The 16625-nt window shown below is 38.8% G+C and overlaps 1 protein-coding gene across 2 annotated transcripts in view; it reads right to left on the bottom strand.

Annotated features, from left to right (window-relative positions):
• Positions 1-1693: 1693 nt before the first annotated feature.
• Positions 1694-16625, bottom strand: part of FBXL4 (F-box and leucine rich repeat protein 4) — a 79357-nt gene continuing 64425 nt past the window's right edge. For both annotated transcript variants that reach the window (XM_028104184.2, XM_088023913.1), the window contains exons 8-9: positions 13577-13889; positions 1694-2205 (exon numbers count right to left, since the gene is read on the bottom strand). In XM_028104184.2, the coding sequence (XP_027959985.1) occupies positions 2042-2205; positions 13577-13889 (477 nt within the window). In that variant the 3' untranslated portion in view covers positions 1694-2041. The remainder of the gene's footprint in view (positions 2206-13576; positions 13890-16625) is intronic.

The following is a 16625-nucleotide window of genomic DNA, read 5'->3' as shown; positions in this document are numbered from 1 at the left end:
CGGACCCATGCACCACTAGGGATCACCCTAGACACTTACAACACGGGTTGAAAGCACTGTCCCTAAAGCCAGATGTCCGAGGCTGTATAATGGCGCTGCCACTAGCAGTGATGTGGACATGCATACATTCTTCCATCTTTCTTTGCCTCAGTTTCCTCAACCGTAAGTGGGAGTGAGTAATGGTATCTATCTTACAGCATTGTGGTGAAGATGCAGTGGCTTAGGAAACACAGAGCACACAGAGCGTCTGGCACAAAGTAAGCACTAACTCCATGCCAGTTGCTAATTCAAGATAAAAGTACTACTTCACCCAGTTGGTAATTTATAAATCTCATCCTCCTAAAAGTTTCACCAGATAAAACATTTAAAATGTCTACATATATTTGTGAGTGAAAAGAAAATCCGAGTGCTTGAAGGTAACAAGGTAGGTCAACCCAGCCCTTTCCCAACGCCCCTTGTTTCCACCATGAAACGGAAGATAGAATGGGTCATACACATGACAGCAATCCTCATACCGATGGTTTCTTACATGGAGGAGACTGTATTACGATTTTAATATTTCAAATGTCACAATATTACATTCTTTATATTCTATAAAAGAATAAGCACAGTACTACTAGTAGTAATAATTTATAACCGTTATATTTTTAAAGTTTGACATATTATATGGCCTAACTCAGTAATATATTCTTACTCATTCAATAAATATTTATTGAATGCCTAATATTTGTCATATGTATAAATTCACTAGCTTAACTACTTTGAGGGGGAAAATGCTTTCATATATATATTGTTGAGAATACCCTCAAAAATTGCCTAGAGTCATATATTAATCATGTTAATTTTTTTAGCTGAATGTGTTTCTTCTTAAATGACTACAAGAAATTCTAGAGTAATGCTGTCTGATATAACCACTAGCTTCAGGAGACTACTGAACACTGGAGATATGGCTAACACAACTGAGGTACTGAATTTTTAATTACATTTCAGTTAACTACAATTAAATAAAATAGCCACACATGGTTAGTGGCTGCCATATTGGACAGCAGAGTTCTACAGGATTATTCTAGGATGTGCAGAAGTTGGAATTTAACATTTTGCTCTATGTGGGAAAATAAATTTTGTTACACCATATACTTAGTATTAGTTTGCTACTCAAAACAGCCTTGTCTTTTCATGCCACAGAATATTGTTTACTTTTTTAGCAGCAGAATTAAATCAATTCACTATTTAACAAAACAATGTTGTTTGTTTTTCCTCCACTGTAACAGATTTCTAATTATTTAAGGTGCTAGGGCACAGAAAAAAAAAATATATATACACATAAATGAAATCCACATATATTTCATAAGTCTTAAACCTCTCCCTATGGCAAATTTTTAAGGCATCTGCTTAACAGTTGAAAAGCTATTTTCTTTAGCAGTTTACCTCTGTTCTTGATCATGCTCGTATTTTAGGTATGATCCACTAGTAAAATAGATAAGTATGTCAGAGTAAAAATGGAAAAACTAAAATTTTCAAGTCAAAGAGTTAATGAATCAGCTTAAAAAATAACCACAGCATGATTAGTTTCTCCAACTAACTCTGGAAATTCTGTATATACCCAAACAAAACACTGGCCAGGTCATAAGGCTTATTAATAAGACATCCTTACATGGAGGTGTGAAAAATTAATTTTATTTTTAAATATCACGATACTTTCTGGTTCAACATGTTCCTTTAAAAATGTTAAAAGGTTTCCATATTACTCTTTTATTACACATGTAATTACTGACTGAAGAATAATATTACTGATTAACATAAGGCAAAAATAATGCGAGCCACTCACATACTCTTCAAGGAAAGTGCTTGCAATATTTTATGAAAACACTTGTTTACATTTTTACTTGATTTAATGGACAATTTCATATTTTTCTTCAAAATCTACAAATGCCTTAATGGAACATTAAGACATTCCCACCATTGTAAGAACTAAACAAAACCAACCCTAAAATAAAACCCTACAAAAGCACATTGATTTTATTACAGAACACATATTAAGTCACTGCGTAAAGCTCTTTTTTATGAACACTTTTGGAAAGCTCACATTAAGTTCCAGCACAGCTCTATTATCAATCTGTGAACAGAAGGACACATCAAGCAAGGAAAGATCTTTACAAGATTCCAGAAGTTTTCTTAAGGATGCTGGACTTACCATTCTTGTTCCTGTTAAAGCAAAACAAAACACCGTAAATCTCATATTTATATAATGTCCTGATAAAAAGTCCCTTTACTATTTATTGTTTAAAATGCACTTAAAATAAATTGCCTTTTAAAAGGAAAAAGCATTTCTTTAAACTGAAGACATACTGCAATAATCCTGTAAAAAAATACAAACTGAATTTTCCTAGCCAATTTGGCATCTAGGACCTGGATTTTGTCAATACTCTACCCACTATCTTCATTTCTACCTCCAACTCCTTCTGGTCAGCTCCTCCAGACCTTCCTATTTCTGTCACCCAAGTTTTTCTCAACCCGTGGGTCAAATCAGACAGCAATGCTTATAGTGATCCCCCCTCATATTCCATGCAATGCAATTACTGAGCAACCACCCTTGGAGAAACTTCTGTGTCAGGCACTAGAGATGCAAAGGTGAGTAAGACATGTGTCTGCCGTAAGGAGCTCACTGACCAAAGTTGCAAACAAGTAACTACAATACAATTGGTAAGTTTGACAGTAAGTGGTGGGTACAAAATGGCATGACTGGAAGTCAGACCATGGATGCTGGATACTGTGTAGCCCACGTTAAATGTGAAGACACTACAGGACGTTCAGATAGAAGCTCAATTACATACATTATGAAAAGCACTTGCTACCTAGTATTTGATATAAATACCAAATATCATTAGGCTTTAGGACATCATCTGTTGTAAAACAAACCTTGCTTTAACTACAGGTTTTCTAGGGAGAAAAAAAAAAATCACAATCCTATCACGTATACACTCCTACTGTTAGGGGGACCGAAGTATCTGCAAAGTTAACCTAATGCCTTTTTCCCTGAGAAATCCTTTTGACTCCCTTCCCTGCCACGGGCCCCAGAGGTAGCAGCTATACTGCCACATTGACTTTGGCTGCCCCCCAGATTCTCCTGGGAATTCAGAATGGGGATTCAGTACAACCTTCAGTGTCCATAAATCTCTCTCGAACTAAAGACACGAAAAACTGATTGGGGCTGTTAGATTTAGCCATGTGTACCTAGAGAGACAGAGATGGCCAGCATGACAAGAAAAGAACAAGGCAAAGCCAAAGGGAGAAGCATACATAAGAGTATCTGTGAGTTTACAGGGGCAGAGGGGGGAGGCGGCTGGTGCCTGAGCATGAAGGACAGGAAAAGAAAGAAAAAAGAAAAAACAGCTTTCTTGCCTTTTGATGGTTTTCTAGTCTCTCCTGAGGTCTGACCATAGCTAGCTCCTACCTATGGATCTCAGAGAGACACCTCTATCTTCATCATCATTTTCTTTCCCCTATATATACGTTAGCTTGAGTGGTTTCTGTTACACAAGCTCAGAGAACCTCAGCTGAGACACCCAGCTATGTGGTGTTTTTCACCTATGCATTTTCTATTTGGTCATTAGAGTATGAGTTTCCTGATAAATTAGAAGTTCCTGAAAGCCTAAGAGAATGTCAGGGAAGGCAGTCGGGAGATTGAAAATTGACCTAGGCTAGGGCGCCCTGTCTTATGCTTGCAGACGCCATGTGCTTTTGTTTTTTTATCCACTTATGACACAGCTATGTTCTCAAGCTCGCTCCTTCAGGGCTGGGGCAGCATCTACCTTGTTCAGTGACCCAGCTCCAGTGTTGGCAACAATGCCTGACACAGTATATGTTCAATAAGTGTGTAATAAATGAAAGAATGAAGGCTGGTGTTCAATTTCCCAATACCATCACCCGGGTTTAGACCCTTATTAGATGGACTACCGCAGCTAATCTCCCTGATTTTGATCTCCTCCAATTCACCTACCACTTGTTTCTAGATTAATATCCCTAAAAAGCTCTAAATATATCACTCATCCCCTGAGTTAAAACCTGATAATAGCTCTTCCTTGTTTAATTCTGTGCAGATTCCTCATCCCAGTGTTCAAAACTCTCCATGAAAGCCTCCATTATACTAATGTTCTAAGTCAAATTAGATTGTCTATCCTCTGAAGATACTCTGTATTTTTAACTCTGATGCTTTTGTTTCATGCTATTCATTCTGCTTAAAATGCTCTCCTCCCCCTATTTCCTATTCACTTTTCAAGGATACTTTTCAAATACCTATTAACCTTTTTAATTAAACTTTTTCTTATTTTTCTAATCATATGTACTCTCTTTTCTTTGAGCCCCAAAATGGACTTGCTTCTGGCTTGCATTTAAGTTCTTTATATCCTGTTTTACTTTTTTTCTTTTTTTGGTCACGTTATAAACTCTCTGAAGGTAGGGACTGTACCTTGCTCAGCTTTGTACTGATCAGTAAGCATTTTCGGTATGAAGAAGGTATGCCACCTAACGTTCATACATGCCAATCACAGAATGACAAAATAATCACTGTCAGCTTGGGGTTTAACTAAGAATTTTTTTTTTTCTTTTAGTGGATTCAAACACTTAAGGATAAAAGGAAACCATAAAACAACAATAAAAATGAAAATATAGCATTAGTGGTTTAGGAGCATAGACTGATTCAAATTCAAATTTCCTTACTAGCCATGAGATCCTGGGCAAATCACACAATTTGTTTCAGCCTGTTTCCACTTCTGTGGCTATAATATACCTCATAGAGTTGTTGTGAGGGTTAAATCGGTTAATATAGGCTCACAACAGTATAAAGCACACAGTAACATTGCTGCTAACATTATTATTATCAATATTTGTACTGTGTTCTTCATATTTGAAATAAGATGTTCTAATAAATACATAGGCATGTATGGCCCTGTTTCACCTCTTAATTTGTCTTGGCCTAATAATGATACTACCTTGCTCTTCTTTTCTGAGTGTAGCTGACACACAATGTTACATTAACGTCAGGTATACAAGGTAGTGATTCAACAAGTTTATACGTTACGCTACATTCACCACAACCGTAGCTCCCAACTGTTGCCATGCAATGCTACAATAGCAATGACTAGATCCTTCTATGGTGCCTTTTAGTCCCATGACTTACTCATTCCATAACCGGAAGCCTGTGTCTCCCACTCCCCTTCACACATTCTGCCCATCCCTCCACCACCCTTTCCTCTGGCAACCATTAGTTTGTTCTCTATAGGTCCGATTCTTTTTGTTTGTTTATTCATTTGTTGCTGTTGTTGTTTTAAGATTTCACTTATGAGTGAAATAATGTTATTTATCTTTCTCAGTGTGACATGTCACTTAGCATAATACCCTCCATGTTGTCATAAGTGGCACAATCGCATCCTTTTTTATGGCTGTGTAATATTCCATTGCATATCTATGTACCATATTTTCCTCATCCATTTTTACTGATAGACACTTAGGTTGCTTCCATGTCTTGGCTACTATAAATAATGCTACAATGAACATAGGGGTGCATATATCTTTTCGAATTTGTGGTGGTTTTTTTTTAATAAACACCCAATAGTGGAATTACTGGAACATACAGTAATTTTATTTTTAATTTTCTGAGCCACTTCCATACTGTTTTCCCCAGTGGTTGTACCAATTTACATTCCCACCACGAGGGTTCCTTTATCTCCACATCCTCACCAACATTTATTTCTCGTGTTTTTTATTTTAGCCATTCTAGTAAGTGTAAGGTGGTATCTCATTGTGGTTTTGATTTGCATTTCCCTGATGATTAGTGATGTTGAACACTTTTCATGTGTCTGTTGGCTATCTGCATGTCTGAACACTTTTCATGTGTCTGTTGGCTATCTGCATGTCTTCTTCGAAAAAATGTCTATTCAGGTCCCCTACCCTTTTTTTAATCATATTGTTTCCTTGGTATTTTTAAGTTCTTTATGTAGTTTGGATATTAAGCCCTTACAGGATATATTTGAAAGTATCTTCTCCCATTCAGTAGGTTGTCTTTTTGCTTTGTTGATGGCTTATTTTGCTGTGCAAAAGCTTTTTATCTTGATCTAGTCCCAATAGTTTATTTTTGTTTTTGTTTCCCTTGCCTTAGGAGACATATCTAGAAAAATCTTGCTACAGCTGATGTTAGAGAAATTCCTGCCTGTGGTCTCTTCTAGGATTTTTGTGATTTCAGGTTTCACATTTAGGTCTTTTTTTTTACTTTAAATTTTTTTATTGTTATGTTAATCACCATACATTACATCATTAGTTTTTGATGTAGTGTTCCAGGATTCATTGTTTATGCATAACACCCAGTGCTCCACGCAGAATGTGCCCTCTTTAATACCCATCACCAGGCTAACCCATCCCCCCACCCCCCTCCCCTCTAGAACCCTCAGTTTGTTTCTCAGAGTCCATCGTCTCTCATGGTCTTTAATCCATTTGGGTTTATTTTTGTGTAGGGTATTAAAAGGTGGTCTGGTTTTATTATTTCACATGTAGCTGTCCAGTTTTCCCAGCACCATTTGTTGAAGAGACTGTCTTTTCCCATTGTATAATCTTGCCTCTTTTGTTATAAATTAATTGACTATATAGTCGTGTGTTTATTTCTGGGCTCTCTATTCTGTTCCATTGATCTATGTGTTTATTTTTGTGCCAGTAACATACTGTTTTGATTACCACAGCTTTGTAGTATATCTTGAAATCTAGAATTTTGATACCTCCAGCTTTGTTCTTTCTCAAGATTGCTTTAGCTATTTGAGGGTTTTTGTGATTCCATACAAATTTTAATACTATTTGTTCTAGTTTTGTGAAAAATGCCGTTTGTATTTTGAAGGGGATTGCACTGAATCTGTAGATTGACTTGGGAAATATGGACATTGTAATTATACTAATTCTTCCAATTCATGAGCATGGAGTATCTTTCCATTTATTTGTGTCATCTTCAATTTCTTTCATCAGTGCTTTATAGTTTTCAAGTACAGTTTTTTCACCATTTTTGTTAAGTTTATTCCTAGGTGTTTTATTCGTTTTGGTGCAACTGTCAATGGTGTTGTTTCTTAATTTGTCTTTCTGCTACTTCATTATTGGTATATGGAAATGCTACTCATTTCTGGGTACTAATTTTATATCCTACAACTTTACTGAATTCATGTATTACTTCTAATAGTTTTTTGGTGGAATCTTTAGGATTTTCTATGTATAGGATCATGTCATCTGCAAATAGTGAGGGTTTAACTTCTTCACTAATATCAGTTCCTGTTATTTCTTATCTGATTGCTATGCCCAGGACTTCCAGTACTATGTTGAATAAACGTGGTGAGAGTGGACATCCTGGTCTTCTTCCTGGTCTCAGAGGAAAATCTCCAGTTTTTTAATTATTGAGTATGATGTTGGCTGTGGGTTTTTCATATTGGCTTTTATTACACTGAGGTATGGTCCCCTCTTAATTATTACTATTATGTTGAGGTAAGTTCATTCCACTTTGTTGTTTTTATCATAAATGGATGTTGAATTTTGTCAAATGCTTTTTCTGCATCTACTGAGATAATCAGATGATTTTTATCCATTTCTTCTAGGTGGTTCAGTTTGTTGGCATATAAGTTTTCACGGTATTCTCTTATAATCTTTTTATTTCTGTTGTGTCAGTTGTTACTTCTCTTTATTTCTGATTTTATTTCTCTTCTATTTTTGATAAGTCTGGCTATGGGTTCATTGATTTATCTCAAAGAATCAGCTCTTGGTTTCAGTTTTTTTTTTTTTTTTTTAGTTTCTATATCATTTATTTCTGCTCTGACCTTTCTTCTATTTCTTCTACTCACCTTGGGCTTTGTTTTCTAGTTCCTTTAGGTGTAAGGTTAGATTATTTGAGATTTCTCTTGTTTCTTGAAGTAGGCCTGTATCACTAAAATTTCCCTTAGAACTGCTTTTGCTGCATCCCAAAGATTTTGGACCATTAGGTTTTCATTTTCATTTATCTCCATTTTTTTTTATTTCTTTTGATTGCTTCAGTGACCCATTCATTGGTTGTTTAGTATCACGCTGTTTAGTCTTCAGGTGACTGCATCTTTTCTGTTTTTTTTTTCTTGTGATTTATTTCTAGTTTCATACCGTTGTGATTGGAAAAGATGGAAAAGATGTATGGTATGACTTTAATCTTCTCAAATTTATTGAGGCTTGTTTTGTGGCCTAATATGTGATCTGTTCTGGAGAATGTTCCATGTGCAATAAATATATATATTGTTTTTTTCAGATGGAATGTTCTCTATATATCTGTTATGTCCAGCTAGTCCAATGTGTCATTCAAAGACATTATTTCCTTGTTGATTTTCTGCCTGGATGATCTATCCATTGATATAAGTGGAATGTTAAAGGCTGCTACTATTACTGTATTACCACCAATTTCTCTCTTTATGTCCACTGATATTTGCTCTATGTATTTAGGTGCTCCAGTGTTGGGTGCATAGATATTTACAAGTGTTACATCTTCTTGTTGGATCGATCCCTTTCTCATTATGTGATGCCCTGTCTCTTGTTATAGTCGTTGTTTTAAAGTCTGTCTTGTCTGATATAAGTATTGCTACCCTTTCCTTTTTTTTTTTTTTTTTCCACTTCCATTTGCATGGTGAATGTTTCTCCATCCCATCACTTTCAGTGTATGTGTCTTTAGGTCTGAGGTGAGTCTGTTGTAGTCAGCATAAAGATGAGTCTGGTTTTTTTTTGTTTGTTTGTTTTTTGTTTTTTACCCATTCTCCCTCCATTGGAGGTTTTGGCCATTTATGTTTACATTTAAAGTAATTATTGATAGGCATGCACTTATTGCCATATTATTATTTGTTTTCTGGTTGTTTTTGTAGTTCTTCTCTGTTCCTTTCTTCCTTTGCTCTCTTTCCTTATGATTGATGAGTTTCTACAGTGTTATGTTTGGTTTTCTTTCTCTTTATTTTTTGTGTATCTATTATAGGTTTGGATTTGTGGTTACCATGAGGTTCATGTATAGCATCCTAAGTATATAGCAGTCTATATTAATTTCATGATCTTTAAGTTCACATTCTAAAAACAAAACAGAAAAATAAAAAAAAACCTTTTTCTTTTTCCTCCTTCTGTTTTATGAATATGTTGTCCTATTTTACAACTTTTTACTCATAACTTTCTTATGTCTAATTATGGCCATTTCTTTTCCACCAAAGAAGTCCCTTTAACATTTCTTGAAAATCTGGCTTAGTGGTAATAAACTCCTTTATTTTTTTGTTTGTCTGGGAAACTCTATCTCTCCTTCAAATACGAATGACAACCTTTCTGAGTATTCTTGGTTATAGGTGTCTTCCTTGCAGCACTTTGAATGTATCATGTCATACCCTTCTGGCCTGCAAAGTTTCTGCTGAATTAATCAGCTGATAGTCTTGTAGGTTTTCCCTTGTAGGCAACTTTTTGTCTCTCTTTTGCTTTTAAGATTCTCTCCTTATTATTAACCTTTGACATTTTAATTATTATGTGTTGTAGTGTGGACCTCCTTGGATTCATCTTGTTTGGAACTCTATTCGATGTGGATGTCTGCTTCCTTCCCTAGGTTAGGGAAGTTTTCAGCTATTATTTCTTCAAATAAGTTTTTTACCCCTTTCTCTCTCTTCTTCTGGGACCCCTATAAGCAAATGTTTTTTGCTTGATGTGGTCCAAGAGATCTCTTAATCTATCCTCATTTTTAAAAAAATTCTTTTCTCTTTTCAATGTCCATTTTGGGTGCTTTCCATTACCCTGTCTTCCAGATCTCTGATAAATTCTTCTGCATCTGCTAATCTATTGATTCCCTCTAGCGTGTTTTTTACTTCAGTTATTGGATTCTTCAACCCTGACTGGTTGTTTATATTTTGTATCTCTTTATTGAAGGTCTCACTGGGTTTTTCCACTCTTCTTTCCAGCCTAGTTATCTTTATGATTATTACTTTACATTCTTTTTCAGGCCTACTGTTTATTCCTGTTTCACTTAGTTCTTTTCCTGAGTTTTTTTTTTTTTCCTCTTTCTTTTGGAACATATTCCTCTGTCTCCCTATTTTGCTTGACTTTCTGTGTTTGTTTCTACAGATTAGGCTGAAGAGCTGCTTCTCCTAAATTTGAAGGAATGGTCTTGTGTTTGGTCATTCCCTATGTAGACTGTGCTTCACTTTTGCTGGCTGGCTGGAGCTGCAGCTGGCATAGGCTGGGGGGTCCTGGTACTTTCCACATAGTGAGTGCTCTGTCAGGATAGTTAAACTTAAGTGGATGCAGACCAGGGTGCCCAAAGGTTCTATGCACTGAGGGCACCCTAGCAGGACAGCTGAAGCTGAAATGGGTGCAAGCCAGGGTGTCCCAGGGTGCTCTATGCAGGGGGTGCCCTGGCTAAGTGCCTGAAACTGATGCGGTGTGCGGGTCAGGAGGTCCCTGAGCTCTCTGCACAGAGGGTACCCTAGCAGGATAGCTGAAACTAAAGTGGGTGCAAGCCAGGGGGATGTGGGGCTCCACACATAGAGGGCACCTTGGAAGGAGAGCTGAAGCAGAAATGGATATAAACTAGGGGTGTTCCTGGATTCTTCACACACAGGGTGCTCTGAATGGTGGCTGTAGTTGAGATGGAGTGTAGGCTGGGAGGTCCTGTGGCATTCCACGGAGGGGGCATCTTGGCAGGACAACTAAAACTAAAATGTGGTCCCTGGGCCCTCCACACAAAACATGCTCTGGCAGGACAGCTGAAACTGAATTGGGTGCAAGTTGGGTTGTCTCATGGTGTTCCATGAGGCAGGTGCCCCGGTGGGTGGTTGGAGCTGAGGCTGGCAAGGGTGGAAGTGTTCCGGGGTGCTCCACATAGGGGGCGTCCTGGGATGAAATCAATGCAGGCATGGGCCTAGAGTACCCAGGGTGCTCCACACAGGAAGCACCCTGGCAGGGTGGCTGGATCTGAAGCAGACGTCAGCCAAAATGGTCTGAAGTACTCTGCCCTGGTGGTGTCCTAGAAGTCATCTGAAGCCAAAGCAGCGTGGGCCTGGCGTGTTTTGGAGTGTTTTGCACCTGAGTCACCTTGGTGTGAAGGTTGGGGCCGTAGTGAGAACTAACCAGGGGTGTCCTGGTGTGCACCACTTTGTGACCACCTTGGTAGGACAGCTGGGGCTGGTGTGGACTAAGGGCCCAGGGCTCACTGAGGCACCAGGCCAGTTAGGGTGCCCAGACTATGCAGTGGTCTGTGCTTTCAAGGTGGAGGGGGAGTGCGGACCATGTCCATCAGCCCTGCCCACTCTGAGAGCATCCTAGCAGCGCCCCCTCCCCACTGTTTGGTGGAGTTCTAGCGCCAACTCTTTTATATACTAGTTGTTCTTTTAGACCACAGCTTTCTAGAGAAAGAAAATAATAATAAAAATAAAAATAAATGAGAAAAGAAAAAAACATAAAAATGAAAACAAAAACAGAAACAAACAAGACAAAAAAAAAAAGAAAAAAAAAAACACACAGCTTATTTTCTATGCCCCAGCACCACCGCCCCCAAGGTGTGGGCTTGTGGACCCTGGTCTCACTGAGGTCGCCAGTTCACTGTGATGACCAGAATCACTGGTGTCCAGATTCTGCTGGGGTCTAGGCTTTTAAGGTGGGGTTAGAACATAAACCGTGTTGTTCTCCAGTCCCTCCGACCCAGAGAGTAAGCCCTCAGCTCCAGCGCAGTTTGACAGGGTTCGTGTTGTCTCTTTTATATGCCAGTTGCTCTTCTACACTGAGGCTTTCTCTGTCCAAGGACAGAGAGACCTGTTCCCGTCCCTCAGTACTCCCCCTCCCCACTGCTGTTGGCATTGTTGGGGGGGCAGGGGAGGGTTCCTTCTGTTACTGTGTTTCAGTTGTTCTTGCTGTTCTATCTCTGGCCTTGCAGAAGCTGTTCAGTCAACCCTCAGTTCTTCAGGATGAACTGTTCTATAAATAGGTATTAACTGCTGTGTTCCATGGAGGTAAGTTGAGGGTCTTCCTATGTTGCCATCTTGGACTGGAGCTGTCCATATATCCTTGCTCTTATGTTTAGGAAAGTCACAAATGTCTTCAAAAAGAAGCCATTATACTTCTTACCTATTTTTCTTTTATGTCTCTGTCAAGTAATTCATACATTTGTTGGCCACAGTTAGGCCACCTGACCACCAAACCCATTGTTCACCACAATTGTGCTTTTGTTTTAGATCAGTGTTACCGACTCTTTGCGGTTCTGTAGCATCTCTTTCAGATGCTGGCTACTCTTCATCTCTACTGTATGAGGTTTTGAGGGGGAGAGTTGTAATACAGGTATTAACCAACAATACCACCAATCCTCTGAAGCGAAGCCTAGTGCAATTAGTGATCTAGTTTTAAAGGCCCTGGCCACCTTTCCTCATTCGTTCTCATTTTCTTGAACTTCCCCAAATATTTCTCTTATAAAAGGTCTAGACTAATTCAAGGTGGAAGGTGGGTAGGATGGAAAAGAAATAAGCAAGAAAAGCAGTTGTGATGGGATGGAAAGGCAGTACTCACTATGCTGGGGCCCCAAACCTGGCATTGAACCACCTTCTGCCATATGCTAATTGCTGGGCTCCAGTCCTCCTTCTATGAAAGACAATGATATCCAATTCCCTGAGCTATGAAGAATGAAGAAAATACAACATAGATGAAGTAGCTAGCCCAAAGTATACATGCAACAGGCAAGAATTCCTCCCTCAGTTTTTAGGCAAGAATTTCTGCCTAAAAGGAGCTTGAACAAGTAACATGCAACCATATAAGCAACAACCACAAATGTATCATAAATCTGGACTGTGCATTTTCAAGGAAACCACAAACTCAGATGCTGAAAATCTTCAGGCTTTCCTGTTGTTGAATGTTTAATTAACAGGAAAGGATATAATTAGCACTTTATGAGCTAACCTACTAACACTCATAGATTAACAGAGAACACAGTCCAAGTGTTATGTGAGTTCACAAAGTACCAACCGTATGGGCAGTTATAACTCTGGTGTTGCCAGCAACACCTCACAGGGCTCCCAGTTGATGGACTGCAGTATGGACACAAGGAATCCCAGAACTGGGAAGGATTTTCAATAGATCTGCCTTGGGGTAGAACTATTCCTAAAATCCAGAATTATCAGGGATGAAGATTTGGCAATATTCCTTAATCACGAGTTTAACATCAAGAAGCTTTATGTATATATGTGTGTGTGTGTGTGTGTGTGTGTAATTCATTATACAAATGGATTTCTTTTCTGTCTTTAATAAAAATGGAGAACATAGCTCATATAAATTCTCACTCTTCTTACTAGACCAAGAATTAGTGTTTATTTATAAGAGCTTTCTGATAGGTTCAACTACAAAATTCTGTTATTATCCTTATTATTCTCTGTGTCAATTGGCCTATCTTGCACTTCCTCAAACCAAGCAGTCTTATCAGGACAAAATTTTATTGTATCCAAGAAGTGTTTTTTTTTTTTCCTTGCAACAAGTCTGAGATTCGCTTCCACATCAAGGCTTTAAAACAAATTTATATACTGGGCCTTACCTAGTATGTCCAGTTGCCGTAACCTGGTACAATTACATGCCAGTTCTTCAATGTCCGTGTCACACACAGACCTGTTAGCTGTGAGGAAGAGTTTTTGCAAGTTGGGGAGCTGGCGTGCCAGTCTGGCGAAACACCCGGTACCACTCTGCAGTGTAGGGCACCAGCCAAGGTCGAGTTCCTCCAGTAGCGGGCAGCCAGAAGCCAGTTCCGCAATCCCGTTCTCAGTAATATTCTTGCATCTCCACAGATCCAGAGTGCGGAGTTTTTTACACTTGGCTCCTATCATGCTGGCTATCACATCATAGTCTTCAATCTGGAAATCAAATCATTCCAGTCACTTACATATTACACTCAGAAATACAAACTGTGTAGAACAAGTTAAAAAGTTCCTTTTATTTAAGTTAAAACATTCTTAATCATCTCCTATTGTTTGATTCCACGTAAACAGACCCACATTCTTGTTAATACAAATCTACCCACTTGTCTTACGGATCTGCCACTGTTTCATAAAACCGCAAGAATAATCACTTACTTAAAAATGCATTTAACAGAACTCCAGACAGAGGACTTCGTGAATTAAATCCCAAAGCAGTATGAAATCCTCAGTCCCTCATAAAGAATGTGAGGATTCTGTGTTGTTCTTGTATGCCTTCCATTTTGACCTTCCTCTGCTACTTGTTGACAGGGCCTAGTTTCTTCTATTTTATATATAATTCATCAACTTTGGTGGGTATAGAAGATCTCCCTGACAAAGATGTGCACTTCACCGGGCTCTAAAATAGTATGTGAATATGCTGAGAGTACTAATAATGATACTGGTCTGGAGTGAAATGAGGCACTTGGGGACTGAATATACAACACGAAAATAACTTAGATCATGATATGTTAGTGCCAGTTACTGCACTGTCCACAGTTTACTTCCTGATCACAGGATAATCCCCCACCAGACAAGAATTAAACATTTCAGTTCATGGGCTTTGAAATGCTTTCATAATGTTTCTTTGAACAGCTTTCTTTTAAGAGTTTCATTGGTTTTATAATCAGGTGCCAAAATGATCACCAGAAGTCAAAAGGAAACGAAAGAGCTAACACTTCCAATCATTATTTCCTTTTGTTCATTTGTTTCTTCGTATTTTCAACTACTGTGTGCCAGCACCACTCCAGAGGCTAGGAGCAACAGTGAACCAAAACACAAAGACTTTGTTCACATTTTTGGAAAAGACATACAAATGAGCAAAATAAATTTAGAGAGTGATAAGTGGTATGAAAATAATAAAACAGGGTGCTCAGAGTGTCAGGTGTTGTGGAACTGGGGGGAAGGAGGGAGGGAGGGAGGGAGGGAGTGGTGATTGCTGGGATTTCCAGGAATGAACCTGGTGCATTCAAGGAACAGAAATAGGACTGGATGTGGCCCAAGGGGAGTGAGGAGCCTCAAGGGGTGTAAGGAGAGAGGCGGTGAGGGCCAGGCCATGAAATCAATGGAGGGTTTAAAACAAATATGATCTACATTAAAACAAAAACCCCTCTGGTTTCTGTCTGGAGGATGGTCTATGGTGGGTAAGAATAGAGAGAGGAAGCCCATCGAAGAGGCCTGCATGAGCTTGGTGTAGAGAGACAAAGGCTTGGATCAAGTTTGCAGCAGTGGAACTGGAGAAATGGACAGATTTGGGGCTATATTTTGAGTCAGAACTAAGGCCTCATGGTTTAGATGTAGTCGTGATGATTTCTAAGGTTCTGGTCTTCAGGAACTGTGTGTGGGAGAATCACGCAGGAGACCATGAGAAACAGATCTGGGGGGAATATAACTACTTAAGTGAGTATACCCCAACTATACAAACCTGTAGCTTTGAAAATTAGTGCAGCCAATTAACTTCTTTACAAAGAAGTACTGTTAAAAACTTTCACAAACCCATGATTCTGATTGCTATTATTTTGATAGTCAAAACTAAAATCAAGGGGCGCCTGGGTGGCTCAGGCGGTTAAGCGTCTGCCTTCGGCTCAGGTCATGATCCCGGGGTCCTGGGATCGAGACCCGCAATGGGCTCCCCGCTCTGCGGGAAGCCTGCTTCTCCCTCTCCCACTCCCCCTAGCTTGTGTTCCCTCTCTTGCTGTCTCTCTCTGTCAAATAAATAAATAAAATCTTTAAAAAAAAAAACAACTAAAATCAAATGAATCATCCTGCCCTCTGGTCAACTGACAGAAAAGCAACTGAAATAAACATGGTATTAAAGTGTCAACAAAGATCTGTCTGTGTTACTGTTCCAGTGAACCCTGAATCTGCTGTGAAATGTGAGCAGTATTTCTATGACAGGTGCGGAATGTTCTGGCCACAACGTTCGTAACGGGATCAGCAATATTAGTATGTTTGAACTTCAGTGTCAAGTCCTTAAAACTTAATTTCCTGGCAAACAAATATCAATAGCAACCACATTTTACTGATAACTACATACTTTAATTTAAAAATAGCCTACTGGGGTGCCTAGGTGGTGCAGTCGGTTAAGCGTCTGACTCTTGGTTTCACCTCAGGTCATGATCTCAGGGTCGTGGGATCAAGCCCCATGTCGGGCTCCACGCTGAGCATGGAGTCTGCTAAAGTTGTTTCTCCCTCTCCCTCTGCCTTTCCCAGCATTGCTGGCTCTCTCCCTCTCCCTCTCAAACAAATAAATAAATCTCTAAAAAATAAAACAAATAGATAAAAATAGCCTATTTATCTTAATGCTTAAGAAAAGTCATGCTTAAGTAGCATTTTCTACAGTATTTCATATATTAATAGAAGTACTATGGAACCATCGGTTTCGTAGTCAGGTAAAGCTGGAAAACACTGGCTTACACAAGGCACAGTTTCTTTGTTGCAGGACATACCACTGAAAACTCCAGGAGGAAGATAGAGTAGCATCATTTCCTAATTTTGACCAGGAATCCCTACGTCACTGTCCCCCAATACACATCCTTCCTTAATTGAGTATCTTTTAGGACTAATATTCCATGGGTCAACTTGAAAATGCTGACCTAAGATACAGGAAATAATTTCACAACTTAAAAACTACAA

Source organism: Eumetopias jubatus, unplaced genomic scaffold (assembly GCF_037043125.1).
Source record: "Eumetopias jubatus isolate StellerSeaLion01/CBP00866 unplaced genomic scaffold, mEumJub1_p1.0 scaffold_6, whole genome shotgun sequence".
In the NCBI taxonomy this organism is placed as follows: domain Eukaryota; kingdom Metazoa; phylum Chordata; class Mammalia; order Carnivora; family Otariidae; genus Eumetopias; species Eumetopias jubatus.
This window is presented reverse-complemented; position numbering and strand designations above follow the sequence as displayed.